This window comes from Montipora capricornis, chromosome 1, assembly GCF_036669925.1.
Source record: "Montipora capricornis isolate CH-2021 chromosome 1, ASM3666992v2, whole genome shotgun sequence".
Lineage (NCBI taxonomy): Eukaryota > Metazoa > Cnidaria > Anthozoa > Scleractinia > Acroporidae > Montipora > Montipora capricornis.
The window spans coordinates 37825667-37843166 of NC_090883.1; the positions used below are offsets into that span (position 1 = coordinate 37825667).

At 40.3% G+C, this 17500-nt stretch overlaps 2 protein-coding genes across 2 annotated transcripts in view; both read right to left on the minus strand.

The window, feature by feature from the left end:
• Window positions 1–2891, minus strand: part of LOC138041828 (uncharacterized) — a 4815-nt gene extending 1924 nt beyond the window's left edge. Inside the window, exon 1 of the mRNA XM_068887512.1 lies at window positions 1740–2891. Within this exon, the coding sequence (XP_068743613.1) occupies window positions 1740–2307 (568 nt within the window). The 5' untranslated portion in view covers window positions 2308–2891. The remainder of the gene's footprint in view (window positions 1–1739) is intronic.
• A 143-nt stretch (window positions 2892–3034) lies between these two features.
• LOC138041816 (nucleic acid dioxygenase ALKBH1-like) lies at window positions 3035–6571 on the minus strand. Its single transcript, XM_068887506.1, has 3 exons — window positions 6161–6571; window positions 4912–5240; window positions 3035–4097 (listed from the first exon to the last, which is right to left on the minus strand). The coding sequence occupies exons 1-3, from the start codon at window positions 6556–6558 to the stop codon at window positions 3601–3603; spliced, it is 1224 nt and encodes a 407-aa protein (XP_068743607.1). The 5' UTR covers window positions 6559–6571; the 3' UTR covers window positions 3035–3600.
• Between the last annotated feature and the right edge of the window lie 10929 nt (window positions 6572–17500).

Below are 17500 nucleotides of genomic sequence, written 5' to 3' on the forward strand. Positions count from 1 at the left end.
GGCCATTTTGTGCAAACCTAGTTTCATGCTGCCCACTTCAACAATCTTAGCAGCTACCTGGCTATCCGTAAACCACTTAACATGTGATTCTTCCAACACTGAGGCAAATGATTGCAAAGCAAACTCAATAACGGACAGTTCTCTCCACGTTGAACTTTGACCTCTCTCGTTCTCTGACCACATTTTGTGGCAAACAAAATCATTGTTAAAATCAATAATTGCTCCACCTCCGGTGGCACTGGCGTCGGAATACACAAAATAACTTGGCACCTTACTTACAAAGCAATACCTAGTGTTGATATTAACTATATTTTCCTTCCAAAATACAGTTCTTCCTTGCAGTAATCGTCGAGAAGGGATATAGAATCCCAATTATCCCTGCACAAGGTGGACAAGACACAATGTCTGGTCATTATCCTGCCAATGTTGCCAACTACAGGCCCGGTAGAGATAATTTGACCTGTGAAGGAGGACAAGTCTCTCGCGGAAACTTTGAAATCGGCTTCAATAATATGATCAATTGAGTTAATGATCTTAACAATTCTCCTTTCCACAATTTTCAAAGTACCTAATGCAGCATTCCAGGTAATACCCAGCCAGTCCAATACTTGGGTGGGTTCCCATACCGATTTATCTTCATTGACAACAAAACCTGCGTTGTACAAATCCGCCCTTACAGCCCCGGCCTTAATGCGACAACTTTCTCTATCCTGAACAATCGCCCAACCATCATCCAGGAAGATGGCAATACAAAGACCCTGAACTCTCCAATACTTTTCTAAAGGCTTCAAAACCTTAGTGAAAACCCAAGGGGCAGAGGACAGACCGAATGGGAGCACAGTAAAAACATAAAATATTTCCTTAATGGAATCGGGCGCACGCCATGAAAACCCCAGAAAAGTTTGGTGCTCTTGTGCAATGTCAACATGATGATAACCACTTTTTAAATCGAAGGAAAACATGAACCCGTCCTTCACAAAATAAGACATAGCAATTTTCCAGTCCTCATACTTAACACTTAGCTTAATTAATGACTTATTGACATGGCGCAAATCGAGAATTAACCTCTTCTTACCGCATGGTTGTACAGAAACTGACAAAGGATTCACAACAAAAGGCTGCTCATTAACCATACGCACCCGGTCTGAATTAAGAAGCTCAAGAACAGCTTGATCCACAAAATCAGCATAAATTCGAGCCGACTTATTATTTTTCAGTTTTACGGCCAACGGCAAAATACTGAATGGCAGTCTGTAGCCATTTTCAATAATAGACAAAATGAAATCGGGAGCACCTATAGATCTCCAGAAAACTAAATTATTCTTCAGATTACCCTTAACACGTGATGAATGTCCGCTTTCAAGTTCGTAATTCTGTGTAAATTGATGTACCTGCGCCAAGGCATCATCATTGCTTAGGTTGAGCTGATTGGCCTGAGGTTGGCTTGTTGTAGGAGAATCCAGGGATTCTGGCCAATAACTGGCCAATCCTGACATACATGCAAAACAGAATGCACAATAGAGGGTGCGGCAGGTGTGAAATGAATCAACCACAACTAATTACTTGGAATACCAGCGGAAAATACATTTACGTTCTAATTCGCTTCGCTCAAACGAACGTAAATCATTTTACCCTTAAACTCCCGTAATACAAACAAATACCACGAGAAATATGGTAGGATGCGCAAACGGATCCAAAACACATGAACATACAAAGTAAAAGGAGGCTCTTTATCTTACCACGAAAAAGCTGATTATCAGCGCCCAAAGCAATTCTTGGTTTCTTTCCACGATCACTGGAGAGTTGTTCTTTTTGGCGTCTCTTGCGACTCGCAGCTTCCCTCGCCTTCTTAAGACGTTTTTCATCTTCGGAGCCGGATGCAAGTTCGTCTGACTCGTACTCGGCCACGACCTGCCAACCGTCCTTGCTTTTATCAGCGATTTTTATCAGCTTCTGGCGCTTTCGAATACGTTGCCTGCCTTCTTGAGAAAGTTTCTTGATTTGCGACAAACTTGGCTCGATGCTTTCACTCTCAGTTTCAATACTTTCGAAAATGGTATCCAGCTCAGCATTAAGCTCAAATTGTCTCTGATTCCCTTTGAATTTTAGCTGCACAACTTCTTTATCTAACTTACTCCTATGCTCAATTTGCTTTCCTTTGTCTTCTAATTTTTTCTCAAGAAAATCTTTGAACATGGAAAAGACTTGATCAACGGCTGCTGAGCTGCCTCCACTGTCACCTGAAGACGTTTGGCCTACTTCGGCCGAAACGGACGAACCTTCGCTCTGAATCTGGTCCTTGGGCATCACACGAATAGAAGGGCTTAAAGCAGAAAGATGACTAAACTGTATGGAACCGCAAGCGTGAATGGTACTCAAGAGACAGCGGAGGGTATAAATACTAATAACTGGCCAATCCTGACATACATGCAAAACAGAATGCACAATAGAGGGTGCGGCAGGTGTGAAATGAATCAACCACAACTAATTACTTGGAATACCAGCGGAAAATACATTTGTTGGCTTTCAGCCAGCAGCTCAGGTTACCTAGTTCAGGGATCAAGGCTTGTTAGAGTTCCGTTAACGTTTTCGCCGATAGTGTAATGTTTGTGTCATTAGCAAACATCCTTGGCGCAGCGGCCCACAGGCAGTTGGGGAGATCATTAATATAAATTGGAAATAGTAAAGTACCCAGTATACCGCCCTGCGGTACGCCGCATCTGAGATCGCGAGCAGTTGATAGCTTGCCGTTGACATCACATCTTTGGGTTTGGCCACTTAGGTACGACAGGAACCACATGATAACTGGCTGGTCAAAACCCAAGAATGACATTTTACGCAAGATGACCTCGTGATCAATGGTGTCGAATACCCTTTTTATAAAATGGAGTAACTTTGGCCGTTCCATTCGCTTGGGTCATAGTTAATAGGTATATCCCAATGAGGATGGACTTAGAGAATATGGCGGTGAGCGAAGGTGCGATAATACCAGCAGCCTTCTTTACCAGTTTACCCGGAATCGTATCAAGACCAGTGGCTTTTTATCATCAATTTTCTTTAAAAGGTTTAATTACAATATCGATACTCGGAGTTTGCAGAAGTTTCCAGATAAAATTCAGGACTTACATCTACACCAGGAATATCTTCTGCTAGTACTTGCGCAATATTTGTAAAGTGTTCGTTAATAGTTTCTGCTATGTCAACCGGATTACTTATAATTTTATTGTCAGCTTTGATCTCCACGATACTGGATGTCTTGCCGCTGTTCCATGCCTGCAAAGTTCCACGCCTTGAAACGTCTTTTTTGAAACTGCAGAAGAATTTTTGGCCCAACAACAATTTTTAAAATACGCCCAAGTAGCCTGCAAATGTTGCTTTTTTTATTCTTCACTTTGGGATAGCGCGTGACGGGGAATTCTCGTAGGATCGCATGCTCGCGAAACACCACATTCGAGCTAAACGTTGTTGCATGCAAGGGGCATGTGTATCCGTACCCTCCTCCCCCAACCCCCTTCACCCCCACCCCCAAAAGTCCCCCTTGGGCGAGTGGCTACAGCAAGACTAAGTTATGCCAAACTAAATCAAGCGAGCAATTACTGGCTAGAGACAAAAGGAATCCACTGTTTTTCCTTTCTCGTGCACCTGCCTAACATTAACATTGATGCGTGTTTTTGAAAGATAAACTTCTATTTTCCTCCATTCTTCTGGGGTGATGGAATTCATCCTGGTTAAGTTTCCACAGAAATTCACTTCATTACACTCACAAACCTCATTAGGTTTAGCAAACAATTCTTGGATTTCACTTTCCCCGTTGCCTTCGCAGTTTGACGTCGTCGTAGTAGTAGTACTGAGGTTTCTGTTGTTTACGTTCATCGTTTTGCTCTTAGAAACATCTTTAATTTCCTTTTTGTTGTTAATCGCATCTAATCCATCCTGTGTTTCCAAATTTACAAGATTATCGAAAATCCTCTTTTTCCATTTCAAGCAAGCTGGGGGTTCATTTTCTTCACCAATTTTGATGATTCTGGGGACAGCATGAAATGCAGTCCTTGACTCCCCAGACATGATGAGAATGTCGCCACTGTGGACGTATAATGCTGCAAAAGTAATTTACATTCCACATCAACTTCAATGTAGCTTTATGAATTGAGTGATAGAGAACATGCAGGTTACAACTTGAAAATAATAGTAATAAAATTGCTTTCTTTGCATAGTTGTTCCACTTCAACCAATTCACTGCTTGTCAAGTTATGAAAAGATAATGTACATTTTGCGATTGCTGTATTTGATGCCTTCACAATGCTTTTCAAGTCTCAGAAATGCTGGAAATGGCATGTTAGAAGAAAATATTGGAAACAAATTTCGGGGGGGGGGGGGGGGTAGCATGAAAGGTGTACAACTCCCCCTTTCAGAAATTCCTGGATCCTTCCCTGGCTCAGATGGTAGAGCCAGCGCAGTGCAATCACAGGGTCATGGATTTTTCCTGATTTCTTTGCAACTGTTCAAGTAGTTTCACAAACTGCAATGACTACTTTTACTAGGAAAAATGAATTTGCCATGAATGAACTGATTGAGAGACCACAAAGTTGTTTACAGGGTTGCCATGATCCTGAAATAAAGTAGTCACCCTGTAGTAGATGTTATTAAATTCACATGACTACCCATTGATAGATGCCCCAGGATGTCCCCAGTTGACAAGTAAAATTGTCTGGCGTTAGACAGAGTAAAATATGTTATGTCTCACTCCCAGGGGTCAATGGATTAAGGGTGGTTGTTAATCTGTGACAAGCCTTCCATTACAAAACAACTAAAATAATACAAACGTCACTGTGTGACCCCAAATGGTCAGCTTGAACATACAAGTAGGCTTGGTGGATCTCAGAAACAGAACCAACATAGCAGCACACTTACCAGATGGTCTAACATCTCTTGTGGCGCCTCCAATAAGGAAGATCGCTGACTGACCAAAACTTAAAGAGATCAAGGGCCACGATAAATCCGACTCATAATGGTCAGTGTGACCCCCCATGGAACCCCCCAAAGGATAGTAATTGACAATACCAGCCTCAGGGAAGTAGTCAGAATAGCCAATTGCAGTAGCAATGTGCTGCGTCAAGCCTGCAAGGTCTAATGGAAAGTCATAATACTTTTCCGGTCTGTAATCAACAACATTGTAATCAAAGTGGTACCCGAGGTGCACCCAGCGAAGTCGATCCATCAGGTCTGAATTTTCATCATTGCTATGAAGAGAAAACCATATGTGTCATATTAGATTACATGGTTGTTAATGTTGACCAATATTTTGCGATATTAATTGACAATTGTCAATTTTTCACTCGTGAATTTGCGCGGTCTGGAATCCTTATGAGATATACGGCGAGATTGCTGTCATCATTTTGTTAGCGAACGGGACTTTGGGCGTGATGCCCAACGAGTTTGCCAAGCAGAAAGGTCTCTGATGAGTCCCTTGGTCAGGATGAAATGAGCTTCGTAAGACTAACCACGAACAATGTATTTTCACAAGTAACTGTCAACTTTATTATCAATTTCAAAATGAGGGTAAAAGCTATAAAATGTAAAATATTTAACAATTTTTTGCCACAGGCAAGGTGAATGTCGGTGAATAAAAACAGCGATATTCACAGAGCCTGAGGTGAATAATATTATTGTCTTAGTGTAATTACATGGGTGATTATTTGAACAATAATGTCTGTCACCTCGACAAAATGGCTTACGCCCATTTTGAAAAAACCTCTTTGGTGATTATCGCGCAATAATCACCTCAAGTGCAACCAATCAGCACAGAGAATTTTCAATAATCACCTATATAATAGCCCATTTCCGAGTTGCTGCATGCCTCAGTTTCACAGAAAGTCCTGGTGCACAACCATTCAAATGGAAATGAGTTGCGTATTCTTATGCAAATCAAACTCATTTCCCTTACAATAGTTGAGCACGAAGCCTCACTTCGAACCCGAGACAAACAGCAACTCGGAAATGGCCCATTATACTGAAGCCTATTATAGGCAGAGTATGATTTAGAGTATTTTATGTTAGTCTTGCAGCTCGATATATTAATACATAGAACCCATGGAAATATAGCAGTTTATCTTCTTTTTTTTTTTATACAAAAAACCCCTAAAATAGAGGATTTTTCTACCTTGCTTCCCATACAGACTTGCTTGGATCTAACGTCAAATGAGCATCCAGGTTGCAAACATTTGGTTTCCGCGGAAAATCGAGCATACATCGCAAACTCCAGTACTGCTGCGCTCCTGATAGAAAAGGATTAACTATATACATGAATCCCGGACAAGACACGAGTTTGTAAGCTCGCCATTCAGAAGAACAGCTAAGTCCAAATTTGGAATGCAGTCGCTTCTTCAGTTCTAATTTCTCTACGCGCCCGCGAAATGTAGCCGAATCACGAAAGTCAATGACTTCACTAAAGTCTGGAGGAGGTTTCTTCTTTTTATAACGCTTGTATTCCTCACGAACATAGTCTACCTGCCTGGTTGGAACTTTGTCATCACCACATTTTGCATTCGTGTCCGCCATGATTGAAGCGTCGGTTTTGGTTTAGCCTTCCAGCGGCAAAATAGTATAGATATGTCACATACGATACCATGTAATATACCGTCTCAGGAGGAGGGTCCACTGCACTTGCTGCTTCACTTGCTTACATCAAACGGCTCCCCGAACGCGAATAAGTCAAACTGTAATGTCGACTCGACTCCCATTGCAATTGTATTACTAAACTGTTTCTACCCGTGAGCGATCTACAGGCGGCAGGGGTCGGGCGGGATACGGGAGGCGGGAGAGAAAAGGGCGGGTCTCGGGAGTTCGAAGAGGGCGGGAAGCGGGAGAGAAATATGCCACTTGTTATCACTTATTGATGCGTTAGAATACTTTAAAAAGCAAGAACCCAAAATGATATTTGACTTACATTAGCACCTTCTGAGTAATCAAGCGAACACAAATGTGCGCTTCGGCTTGACCTCCGGTGAACTTGTAAACCTTTTTGCGGTAGTTACATCATAGGTCCTCAAATGTCAAGCGGCTGTCACGTAAATGCTGCAAGACGAGCAAAGCGACAAAGGAAACACCTAAGAATTACGTAGATAAATGAAAATGACCAAGATATGTTTTGAGTCGCACGAGTCTCCTAATTTATAGGGCGAGAACCGGGAGATAAACGTACGGCAAGCGGGAGGATCTTACTGAAACACAAAAATACGTACAAAAATACACTTATGTCCCCCCCTTACGGCTGCTTATCGGAAGGACACGTCTCTAAAAGATGATCTAGTGAGAGCAAAGGTTCCTTTACTTTAATTTAACAACCAGACCCCAGTTGTTCAAACGATGGATAGCGATATCCACCGGATAAATCACAATCCAGCGGATAAACACGAGCAGAACCAATTGAGTTATCCAGTGGATAGTGATTTATCCGGCGGATAGCGCTATCCATCGTTTGAACAACTGGGGCCAGGAGTTCTATGTACACGACAACGGTCGAAGGACACTTTACACACTGAAATTAATTCGTAAAATAGGCTACAGTCATCATTTGTTACAAGTAATGGATCGAGCATAGTGATGATAAGAGTCTTTTTTCGTAAAAGACACTCGCTACACCCAAACAAGGCTGGTTTGACCAGCCGAAATACTTAACAATTATAACACTGAAGCGGAGGTGAATAGTTGTGGATATTTACCGAGCCGCAAAGCGGCGAGGTAAATATCCAACACTTTCACCGACACTGAGGTGAATAATTGTTTTAGTATATATCATACAAGTTGAATAAAAAGTGAACCAAAAAACTAATTTATTTTTGTAAAATGCGGTCAGAAATTTCAAATCTCGCGCAACGGCTGCTCGGAGGTACTAGCCAATGAACACATGCGGCTGAGAGCAGTGTTCACTCGACTGTGTGCTATACGTGGTAATATGATGTGGTATATACTAAAGTACATTACAAAATCAAATCTACACTGTATCGTTGCTTGCTCAAAATATTTACTTTTTCAACTTGTAATTACACCGATCAGATCAAGCCAGTTGATCCAACGTACACCGGCAGGATTATTGTCCACGGTTGCTATGCTTGAAAACTCTCACAATGAAGATGAACGATGGCGAAGCGGGTCTTGATCATCGATCAGATCTTGCTGGTCGAGCGATAGCGGCAAATCGTCGAGTTATCTGAGGCACTGGAGCAAGGCATTTGGTGGGTTATTGCAGAACAGACCACAGCAAAACACGATTACGAGTAAAAAAAACGAGCAGAGTGTTGGCGTCCTCGTTTCAGGCTTGAATAAACTTCAGAGTTCAAATTAATAAAAAAATATTTTTAAAAATGATAATTACACAGGGTTTGGTCTTTCAAGAATTTTCTTGAAAGACGCTAAACGTGTATTTAAGGCCGGGGAATCAAAAGATATAATTCCTTGGGTTAAACACAATTTAAGTTTTTTTTTCATTCCGTGATAAGATCTGTTTATAGGTTGACATTGCAGTATGGCCACTTGTCTATTTTTAAATCCTGCTGGAAGGCACAATTTTATCAGAGCAATGAGATTGCCTCCGGCGTAAGTGCTTTGAGTTCAAAGACCTACTGCATGAAACATCAAACAGTCACAAACTATCTCAAACTTTTTACTCGTACTCGAAGCGGAAAGAACTACATGGAAGGAGGAAAGAAAGTGAGGAAGAAAGAAACTAATTATGAGAAAGCTATAGACGAGGCATTTAAAGAAATCTCTCAGAATATCAAGGAGATTGAAAGGGGAATACAACGGCGCAAAGAATTAGTGTATTTAGAGAAACGAAGAAGCAGTGGCCCAGTGCAATGGCATGGACAACGTGGAAGAGATTTCGAAAGAAAAAGGACCGTGAGTGGAAATTCCAATGAGCTAGATGAAAGAGAAGTAAAAAGGCGTGAAGAATTAGCCGAGTATTTGTGCAGACGAAGAGGTAGCGCTCCTGCGAAATTGCTTCGACAACATAGGGGTGAAGGCGTGAGTGATAGTGCTAGTGCGTTTGCTTCAGAAACATTTTCGCCGACTATGTATGCTTCTTTACGTCAAGCTACGGGAGATTAATGTTGACAGGGGAAGGATTGGCGTCAATTTCCAGGATAGAATATATTCACACAGTCAAGATCACGCAGCTTGTTCAGCTCAGAGCTTGCCTGTAAAAGAACGGAAATAAAAGCTGTTCTTCATTAGCACCGCGCTTATTTAACAAGCGTGGCACGAATATCGATGTGAGTAAAGCGCTGCTCCGTATTTATCACCCGGCACTTCGCGAAAACCACTTTAAAATTGAGTGTGAAGTCATTATAATAGGCATTTGGAAATCAGAGCACTCATTGTTCATTGATTAAGTGTTATGTTACAGGTTTCGCAGGAGGGGACGTAGAGTGGACGTAGACTGTGAAACGAGAGAGTTTTGGGTGATGAAAAGAACGTTCTTTTTGTACCAAACGTCCGTGGAATTGTCGATGATATCTCAGACAAACTGTTCGCGACAAGACAAGTACTCTACTCAAGTTCCAGTAGAATATATAAGAAAAGTGTACTTGCTATCGATCCGGAAAGCGGATGACAGACTCAGCCGGTTTTTCTTTCTTATCGCTTGTGTTAAATCATTAAACAGGGGCACCCAACGAGAATATAGTTCGAAACCACTTAAACATAGCATTGTCAAACGTATTGTAGTATTTAAACGGTAGATATAGGCATATTTCTATCCCCTAAAAATCTTTCATCTGTTCGGATTGCCTAGCTGAAAGTTTAGTGATCCGAAAATTATAGGGATTAAAACTTACCTTTTCAAAAATTTCAGCCTGAAAAAATACTCCCGAACATTCTAGGTGACCTTTTTAGGGCAAAAATCCGTTAAGAAGGGGCAATTATACCATTTTTCAGATGTTCGAAAATCCTAGGAGAGGCAGGCAAGGAAGAAATTTTACTACAAATGTTCCGAAAATTCTAGATCTCAAATCGTCTTCCGAACAGATATTTTCCGAAAATTGACGTTGGGTGCCCCTGATTAAAGAGTAAATATTTGCCCCAGAACTTTTTGTTCTTGTGCTTGTAAACAAATATGAGGGGTTTGTGTGCATGATTATTCATCCGAAGATTGAAGATTAGTTATCTTTAGCACTTGTGCATAAGCACGAGAAACATAGACAGACACATTAATTAAATCGTGGCCTTCTGTCTTAACAAAAGTGCTACTCCTCAATCATGGTCTTTGCGTATGTTGTTTGCGAATATACTTGCGTCCAAGACTGGCCTTTAAGCTTTGATTGAAATATCAAATTGGTAGACCGGGGTGGAGCTTATTTATCATTTTTTCACTAAAGTCGAGTCAAAGGTGGGTGTTAATTTTATTCTTCTTTTTTTTTTTTTTTCTCCTTTTTTCGTTTAGCCCTACTTGAGTGTACAAATAAGCTTGCTACGTGTCTCATATTCAGCATTTCGTTTTGTTTGTTATTTCCCTTAGTTAATTTAAGATTGGTCTTGTTTGCTATAAATAACTATAAATCACCGACTCCGCCCAGCCATTAGCTTGATCCCCAAGAAAACAATAAACACAATGAATTGGACTTAAAACAATAGGAACAGCAGGGGCGTAGCGTGAGATTTTGAAGGTGTACGCACACGAAGAATGTCTCGAGCGCCCAAAGAAGGAACGGCTGGGGACATGCTTCCCCAGAAAAATTTTAAGTTTGTTTTCTACGAATTCTTGGTAGATTTTGGTTCTAGACCCTTGAGTCCAAAATTCTGGATTCAACCATAGTTAATAGAGAGGTATGGTTATGAAACACGACAAATTTCTTTGTTGTAGGTTTTTGCTCTCTTTTTTGGCCTTGACCGTCTACAAAACACAATAGTTGGTTTCTCCGTACTGAGGAACTAACCAATAGAAACGAGTTGGTTTCGTAATTCATGCATAGTATATGAGTGCAAAACAAAAGGTTGTGCACGGTCGTGGCCTTTCCAACCTAAATCTTGGCATCTTTGTTTGCTCCTTTGATGTTTGCCGAGCTTCCAAACCAGTCCTCTCTAATTAACTATAATTCAACGTGTTGCATTCGTTAGGTCACCTCTTTCGACCTTTTCAAAAGCATCCAACAATGTTGGATCCGTTTGGCTAGGCGTCTCTGGGTTAATGATAATAATGGAAATACTCACATGGAGAGACACCAGTTTAACTCGAAATTTAAAAAAACGTGGCCCGATTTTATAATTACTAAAACAAAATATAATGTCTCCATGGAATAAGGATTCCCAGATTTGAGCTGTACGCACGGGCGTACGTGTGTATATGGACGCTACGCCCCTGGAACTGCATATAAAATCAAATAATAACAAGTTTTTGAGATGCCCACGAACAATCCAAGCGGGAAACAATGTTAACAATACGAACACAACTTCCTTTTCGTTTTTGCGAAAAATATGGTTTTTCAACACGGAATCAGTGTTCTGAGATGACCTGCGCGGTCATTTTAATTAATGTCCTTGTACGAGTAGACTAAGAAGAAGTTCAGCTAGATGTAAATATCATTACAAAGGCAGCACTTTCTCTTCAGTTATAGGACATTTAATTGTTGGTTAACCTAGGGTTTGAACGCTACGACTTTTCTTTTTATCCAGTGATGGCTGTTTCATGTACCCACTTGGGGAGATTTCCTGCTAGCTTAAATAGCTTCTGATCAATGTTCTACTTCACGAAGTTTAAACGAAAAATACATTATTTACTTACGTTGGCCACATTCACGCCTGCCGCAAAGCTTGTGTCGTGATGTCACATGAAATTTTAAAGACGTGATTGTGTTATGAGAGGGTTGAATGCTTTACGCCTAAACTGGCCTCTTTTTCGCTGCTGTAATAGTATCACGGCGTGGAAAACCTTTTTTAACCGAACGTGGAGCAAAGAAATCAAACGAAAATGCTTTTTTGATATAAGAGCTAGCTAAGATCATTAATATTCTGACGTCCAAGGAGAGTATTATGAAATATATTTTGTCAATGTTCACTTCGCATACAAGTGTTTTGATTGTCACTAATGTTCGGGCCTTCAGTCTTTGTGGCAGGGTAATAAATTTGCCTATAATATCATTAGTAAACCTATATTCTACATATAAACTGACTGAGTAACTTTTAGCTTATAACTTTTAAATCGTTTGCTCACGATAATTCTAAGCCATTGAGAGCCTCTTTTCGATGCTCACGTGTTTCAATCTCCAGCCTTCGTGATGTCACGTAAAAATCAAAAACGTGAACTACAGAGGCTCATCGTACGATGTGTTGATTGGCTCACTATTTTAGGCACCCTCATTGTAATATGCTTACTTAAAGGCAAAAACGTTTTGCCCCAATTAATATAGATGAGATCAGCATTAGCACACAAACACACTGCATGATGAAGTTTGACCATCGAATTAGTGTAAAAAATTGGCACACGCACGAAATGAGTTACGAAAAAGCCATGGACAAGGCCTTCAGTGAGATCTTTCAAAATCTCAAGGAAATTGAAAAAGATAGAAGGTTGCAAAGAAAGAAAGGAGATTTAGATTGGTCAAGAAGAAGAGGGAGTGCTCCAGCTAGGACTCTCACAGAAACAGCCGGCGCTGTCTTCAAGACACCAAAAGATGAACTTAGGAGACAACTGTCCTCTCCAGTATGTACCGAACGGATTTCGCCACAAGATCATTGCTCAAGAAGAGAACAGTCGACGCAACTGACAAGTTCATCGCGGACAATGCATTGGGTTCTTGCGTGTTGTGATGAGGACGACGATTAGAGAGGTACATGCTGTACATGTATTTGAAGTTCACGGGGCGGATACTAAATGTATATTGACACTGATTGCTTGGTCAAACAACGTATCGTCTTTAGGAGAACATATTCTTCGCGTGCTTTCATGTCGCACTGCAATGACATTGACAAAATAAGGAACCATGAAAGAGCTTGTTCGGATCAACTACAAAAAATGGTTTCACAAAATGAAAACTGGCAATGAACTTTGAGAAACTGACACAATGATGTTTACAATAGTTACGAAAGTGTTTTGTTTGTAAATACAAATATTTGTCTATCAATTATAAAAACTGTATGTTTAATTCAAATAAAATGCATTGGGCAATTAAAATTAGTCTGACTGGACTTGCCACCGGCTTTTACGCATAAGAGTACCGTTAATTCAGTTTCTCCTGAAATAAAGTCGCAAGTGTCCTCTCAGAAATTTTCCCTCAGGGTTAAAATCAGTATTTTATTTTATAAGATCAGGCAAAGATCACAGACCCATAAAAGATCAGATACATGCATAAAATCATGAGTCTTGATCACGAAAACCGCCCACACTCCAATGTTGCGTGACTCTGGGCTTCCGCGGTCACGAAAGGTTACCGACTTATCATTTAGCTGAGAAGTTTTAAGTTCTCTCACTTTAATTCCTCATAGTTAAAATTACGCGAGTTCGTAAAACAACGAGCTCTAGTTATTTTCCGCTCGAGTCTCTGCAGACTCGAGCAGCGGGAGACTTGCTGGCCATTGTCACAGAAATCGCAAATATTCCAAGGCCCAAATCTATTTACTACTGTATTTGAACACATAGTAGCCGTATAAGTTTCACAGAAGTCTCGACGTGACCTGCTGAACATGTCTTGAACGTGCAGTTATGTGTCGTTTTGTGTATAGGCAATTAGGCATACTCTAAAAACGGCGAGAACATTCCACAGGACTTGAAGACATTACCGGCTTGAAGTATCAATGGAATCATTACGCCAAGTGTGGTTTCAGATAAATACAATAAAAATACGCTGTGGTTTGCATGCTTCCTTAATGATTAAAAAAAATCACACAAGTGACAATCGTCCGTTTTACCGCAGCAGTACTGATCTCTTGTCATTGAGTTGGCTAAATGTGGCAGCCGGGCTCAGACCTGGAAAGTGTCTACACCTACCTGAGTTGCCCATTATGTAGCATGACCGACATTAATTGAAATCACTAATCGCGATTTTAGTTTAGTCTCCACCACTTTCCGATTTCTTGGTCAAATTTGATGGCGAACTTTCATCCGTTATTTAAAACGACATGACCATGACCATGACTTCACTTCAAAGTCAACAAAACGTATCTTGCCGAGAGTTTGTGAAATGCGAATTGGGGCAAATGTGCCATACTTCCGTTGTTCGAAAGTTGGAAAGCGCTAAGTATCTACATCCAACAAATCCGGCACTATCCAAGGAGTGAGACATTTCAAAACCAATGAAGTCATCCACTAGATGGTAAATTACTGATTTATCCAGTGGATGGTGACTGACCACACCTGCAGATGTTGATGAGGACCACTAGAAAACTAGACAAGAAACTAGCCCTTTCATAATCATGCCTCCCGGCGGTAACCCCGATATCGGCTGCAAAAGCAGATCATATTCATATATGATGCAGGTTTTGGAAGTTCCAACCATGAATGCCGAATTTCTTCTCATCGTTGACTAGGGCTAAGGTCCGCCTTTTTAACGGTTTTACCTAAACAAAATGTTCTGTTTTACACATTGAAAGCGAAAAGGTTTGTCCCGAACTGATAAAGGAACCCGTCTGAAGGCAGTTGATAAAAATTAATCGTGTAAAAACAGTGAAAACGACACACCGCAGTGGTTACGAATTACATAGTAAGCAAGGCTCACCTCTTGGAGTAAATAAAAGTAACAAGAAAACAATTTTCATGTAAAAAAGCATTCTCTGGTTGATTTAAAAACGTAAGCTTTCGGCTCCCAGACTAAAACCTTTAAAAAAAAACTAAGATGTTAATGCGCGAGATGGAATATATACAAAATGGAAGTGTGAAAAAAAAAAATGTGAGAACGGTAAAAAGGAAATATGCGCTAATCATTGTTTTGGCAAAGGCTTGGAGTTATTGTCTGCCTGATCATAATGTTAGCGGTGTGCCAGGATGCCAGGATGTTTTTCGAATTCGTAAGTTTCCTTTGTCAATTACTCTGGCATTCAGTTGAAGTCAACTTTTAGAGTGATTGTTACGCCAAGCGTGAACTGAAATTTTAGAGCCAGTTTTACATATTTTTACGTTTCGAATTTGTTCCTAAACACCTTCCAGTCTCACCAACGTAGTTCCAGGAACAATCGGCGCAGGGGATTTTATACCCCACACTGGTTTGAAGTTAAATAGCAGGCCTAAACTTGGGGGAAGGGAATTCTTGTTGCAAGGTCTTGTGAGGTCTAGTAAGCCAGGCCATGGCGGTGGATGTATTTTCAATCAGATTGAAAAACATACCCACCAATTCTTCCGGGAAAGGAATAAGTTCCGGGGAAGGTTTTTTTCTTTTTTTAATACGTTGGAGATGACGGCAGGTGGATAGACGTTGGCAAGAAGTGCGTTCGTGACTTGATTAACTTCAGACGATTTCCCTTCCATTGTATTCTTTGATTGCACTCACGTGATAAGACGGCCATATGTTGATGCCAAAACAATAGAAAAATGTAGCTTCAGTTTTGCATAATAATAGAGTCAAATTCCCATAAAACTTTTTCTCTATTGTTCTTTTCACCAACATGGACGCTGTGACGTCATATGCAGTCAAAGAATTTGGTAGATTACAAGCACGGTTAAGGAGGAGAGACGCAGTACTTATTTTTTCACCATTTTTTTTTTTCACACTTCCATTTTGTATATATTTCCATCTCGCGCATTTGCATCTTAGTTTTTAAAGAAAGCTGATGTATTTCAGCGAAAAAGACAAGAAAAGCCAAATGGCAAAATATTTTTTTTATTACCAAGTCAAGTCGAAGACGTCTGGGTAAGCCCAGCATAAATGATGATTACAAATAGTTCGAAATCGCAGAAAAATAGCTTCCATCATTCAACATTTTAAATTAATTTGTCTTACTATCGAAATTTTTTGAGTTAAATTCTTAAGCTGTGAATATCTGCGCTGGGCTGACTTGATTCTTTTTTGTGATGTTGAGCGTGGCGCCGTGTGTTTCATGTTCATTCTTCTCCACCTGTTCAGTGACGTGTTAAAGGGTTTCAACTATTTTTATCATCTATTTCACCGCTTTTTAATTCTATCCTAGAAAACCTTTTGCATACCCAGGTCAAAAGGGATGAAAAGGTGTTTTGGTACATGTCAACGTTGCAAAAACAAAAACAAAATAGGTCACTCGACATTCGAGAGGAGTGGATCGATGCTTATTATTCATTAATATACTTCTGTTATATGTTGCCGATATTACACTTGAAGAACAAAAGGTCATCTTAACTCACTAACACATAAAAGTAATGATAGCCATTTCCTTGGACCAAAGGAGCCTATTGTTTGAACTCTCATTTTCTACGATCATTCCACTTATTACTTGTTCGAACCCGATGATTCAGCAAGATGCAGTTATTCAGATCTATCAGGACTTTCTTGTAAACATTACCTTTCTTTAGTTGAAAATAAACAAAACATTTGAACGATAGCTTCTATCATTCAGCATTTTATGTGCTTCACGGCCAAGGTTTGCAAAAACATTATCCTTCCTTGTATTTGAACAATCATGCAGTTGAGTTTTACAATCGGAGCATGATATTGTCAAACGTTAAGACTGACTCAAGATTAGACCTGAATGACAGTTCCTTTCGTAAAATAACAACTCGGATATCTCTCCTACTAAGCTATTTGGAGGGTTTTTGCTCATCGTTCAAGCGTTTTTTTAAGCTCTGGACAAAATTTATCCTGGGAGCGGAAAACGTAGCCGGCATCTGGTATGCAAGAATGTACGTGGCAACGAAGCATAAAATTCCATGATCATCAGTTCGCTGAGACGTCTAAAATGACCTTGAGCTAATTGTTTGCTTGTCGCAATAAAAACTGAGAGCGCCATTGTCCATTTACCATCACGAACTGCATGGCAGATTTGGGTCTGATAACATACGGTCTTCGTTCAGTTCATCAATTCAGGCATCCGTTTTTAATAGTCTTCATCTTCCTCAAAACATGCCAAATGCCAGTGCATGGTTGACAAATTTTGAGCACACTGTGACGGTCGTGTAGAAGCAGGTAATGCCTGTTTTGGTCCCTCTCTTGACAAACTAGGCTTAATAGATACTGGTGCGGACAGCTTAGGTGCCAGCTTTTCTTTGGGTTGCTTAAAAGAGCCAGTTGTTTCTGTGAGCATTGTAGGCGGAGTATTACATCTTCTTCTTTCTGGATTCAGTCTTTGTCTTTGCATTTTTGTATTCTTTTCAATTTCCTTAAGATTCTGAAAAATTTCTTGGAAAGCTCTTTTCATTGCGTCCTCATAACTTATTTCTTTTTCATCTTGCTCTTGTGACGCTCCATCTTCGCTTGTCATCGCAAAACACCGGCTTCAAATCAGCTTTAAGTGTTTATCCCTCTCAAACTGACTTCGTCGTCTTGCAGATTTGAAGTGTTAACGCTGTATTGAATTGCTACCCTATCATAAAACTCGTTATTCT

Excerpts from the sequence above, each read along its gene's own strand:
- LOC138041816 (XM_068887506.1), bottom strand. The coding sequence starts at position 6,558 with ATGGCGGACACGAATGCAAAATGTGGTGATGACAAAGTTCCAACCAGG. Across the intron at positions 5,241-6,160 it reads AAGTCTGTATGGGAAGCAAG|CAATGATGAAAATTCAGACC; the intron begins GTAGAAAAATCC and ends TTCTCTTCATAG. Across the intron at positions 4,098-4,911 it reads AAGAGATGTTAGACCATCTG|CATTATACGTCCACAGTGGC; the intron begins GTAAGTGTGCTG and ends TTACTTTTGCAG.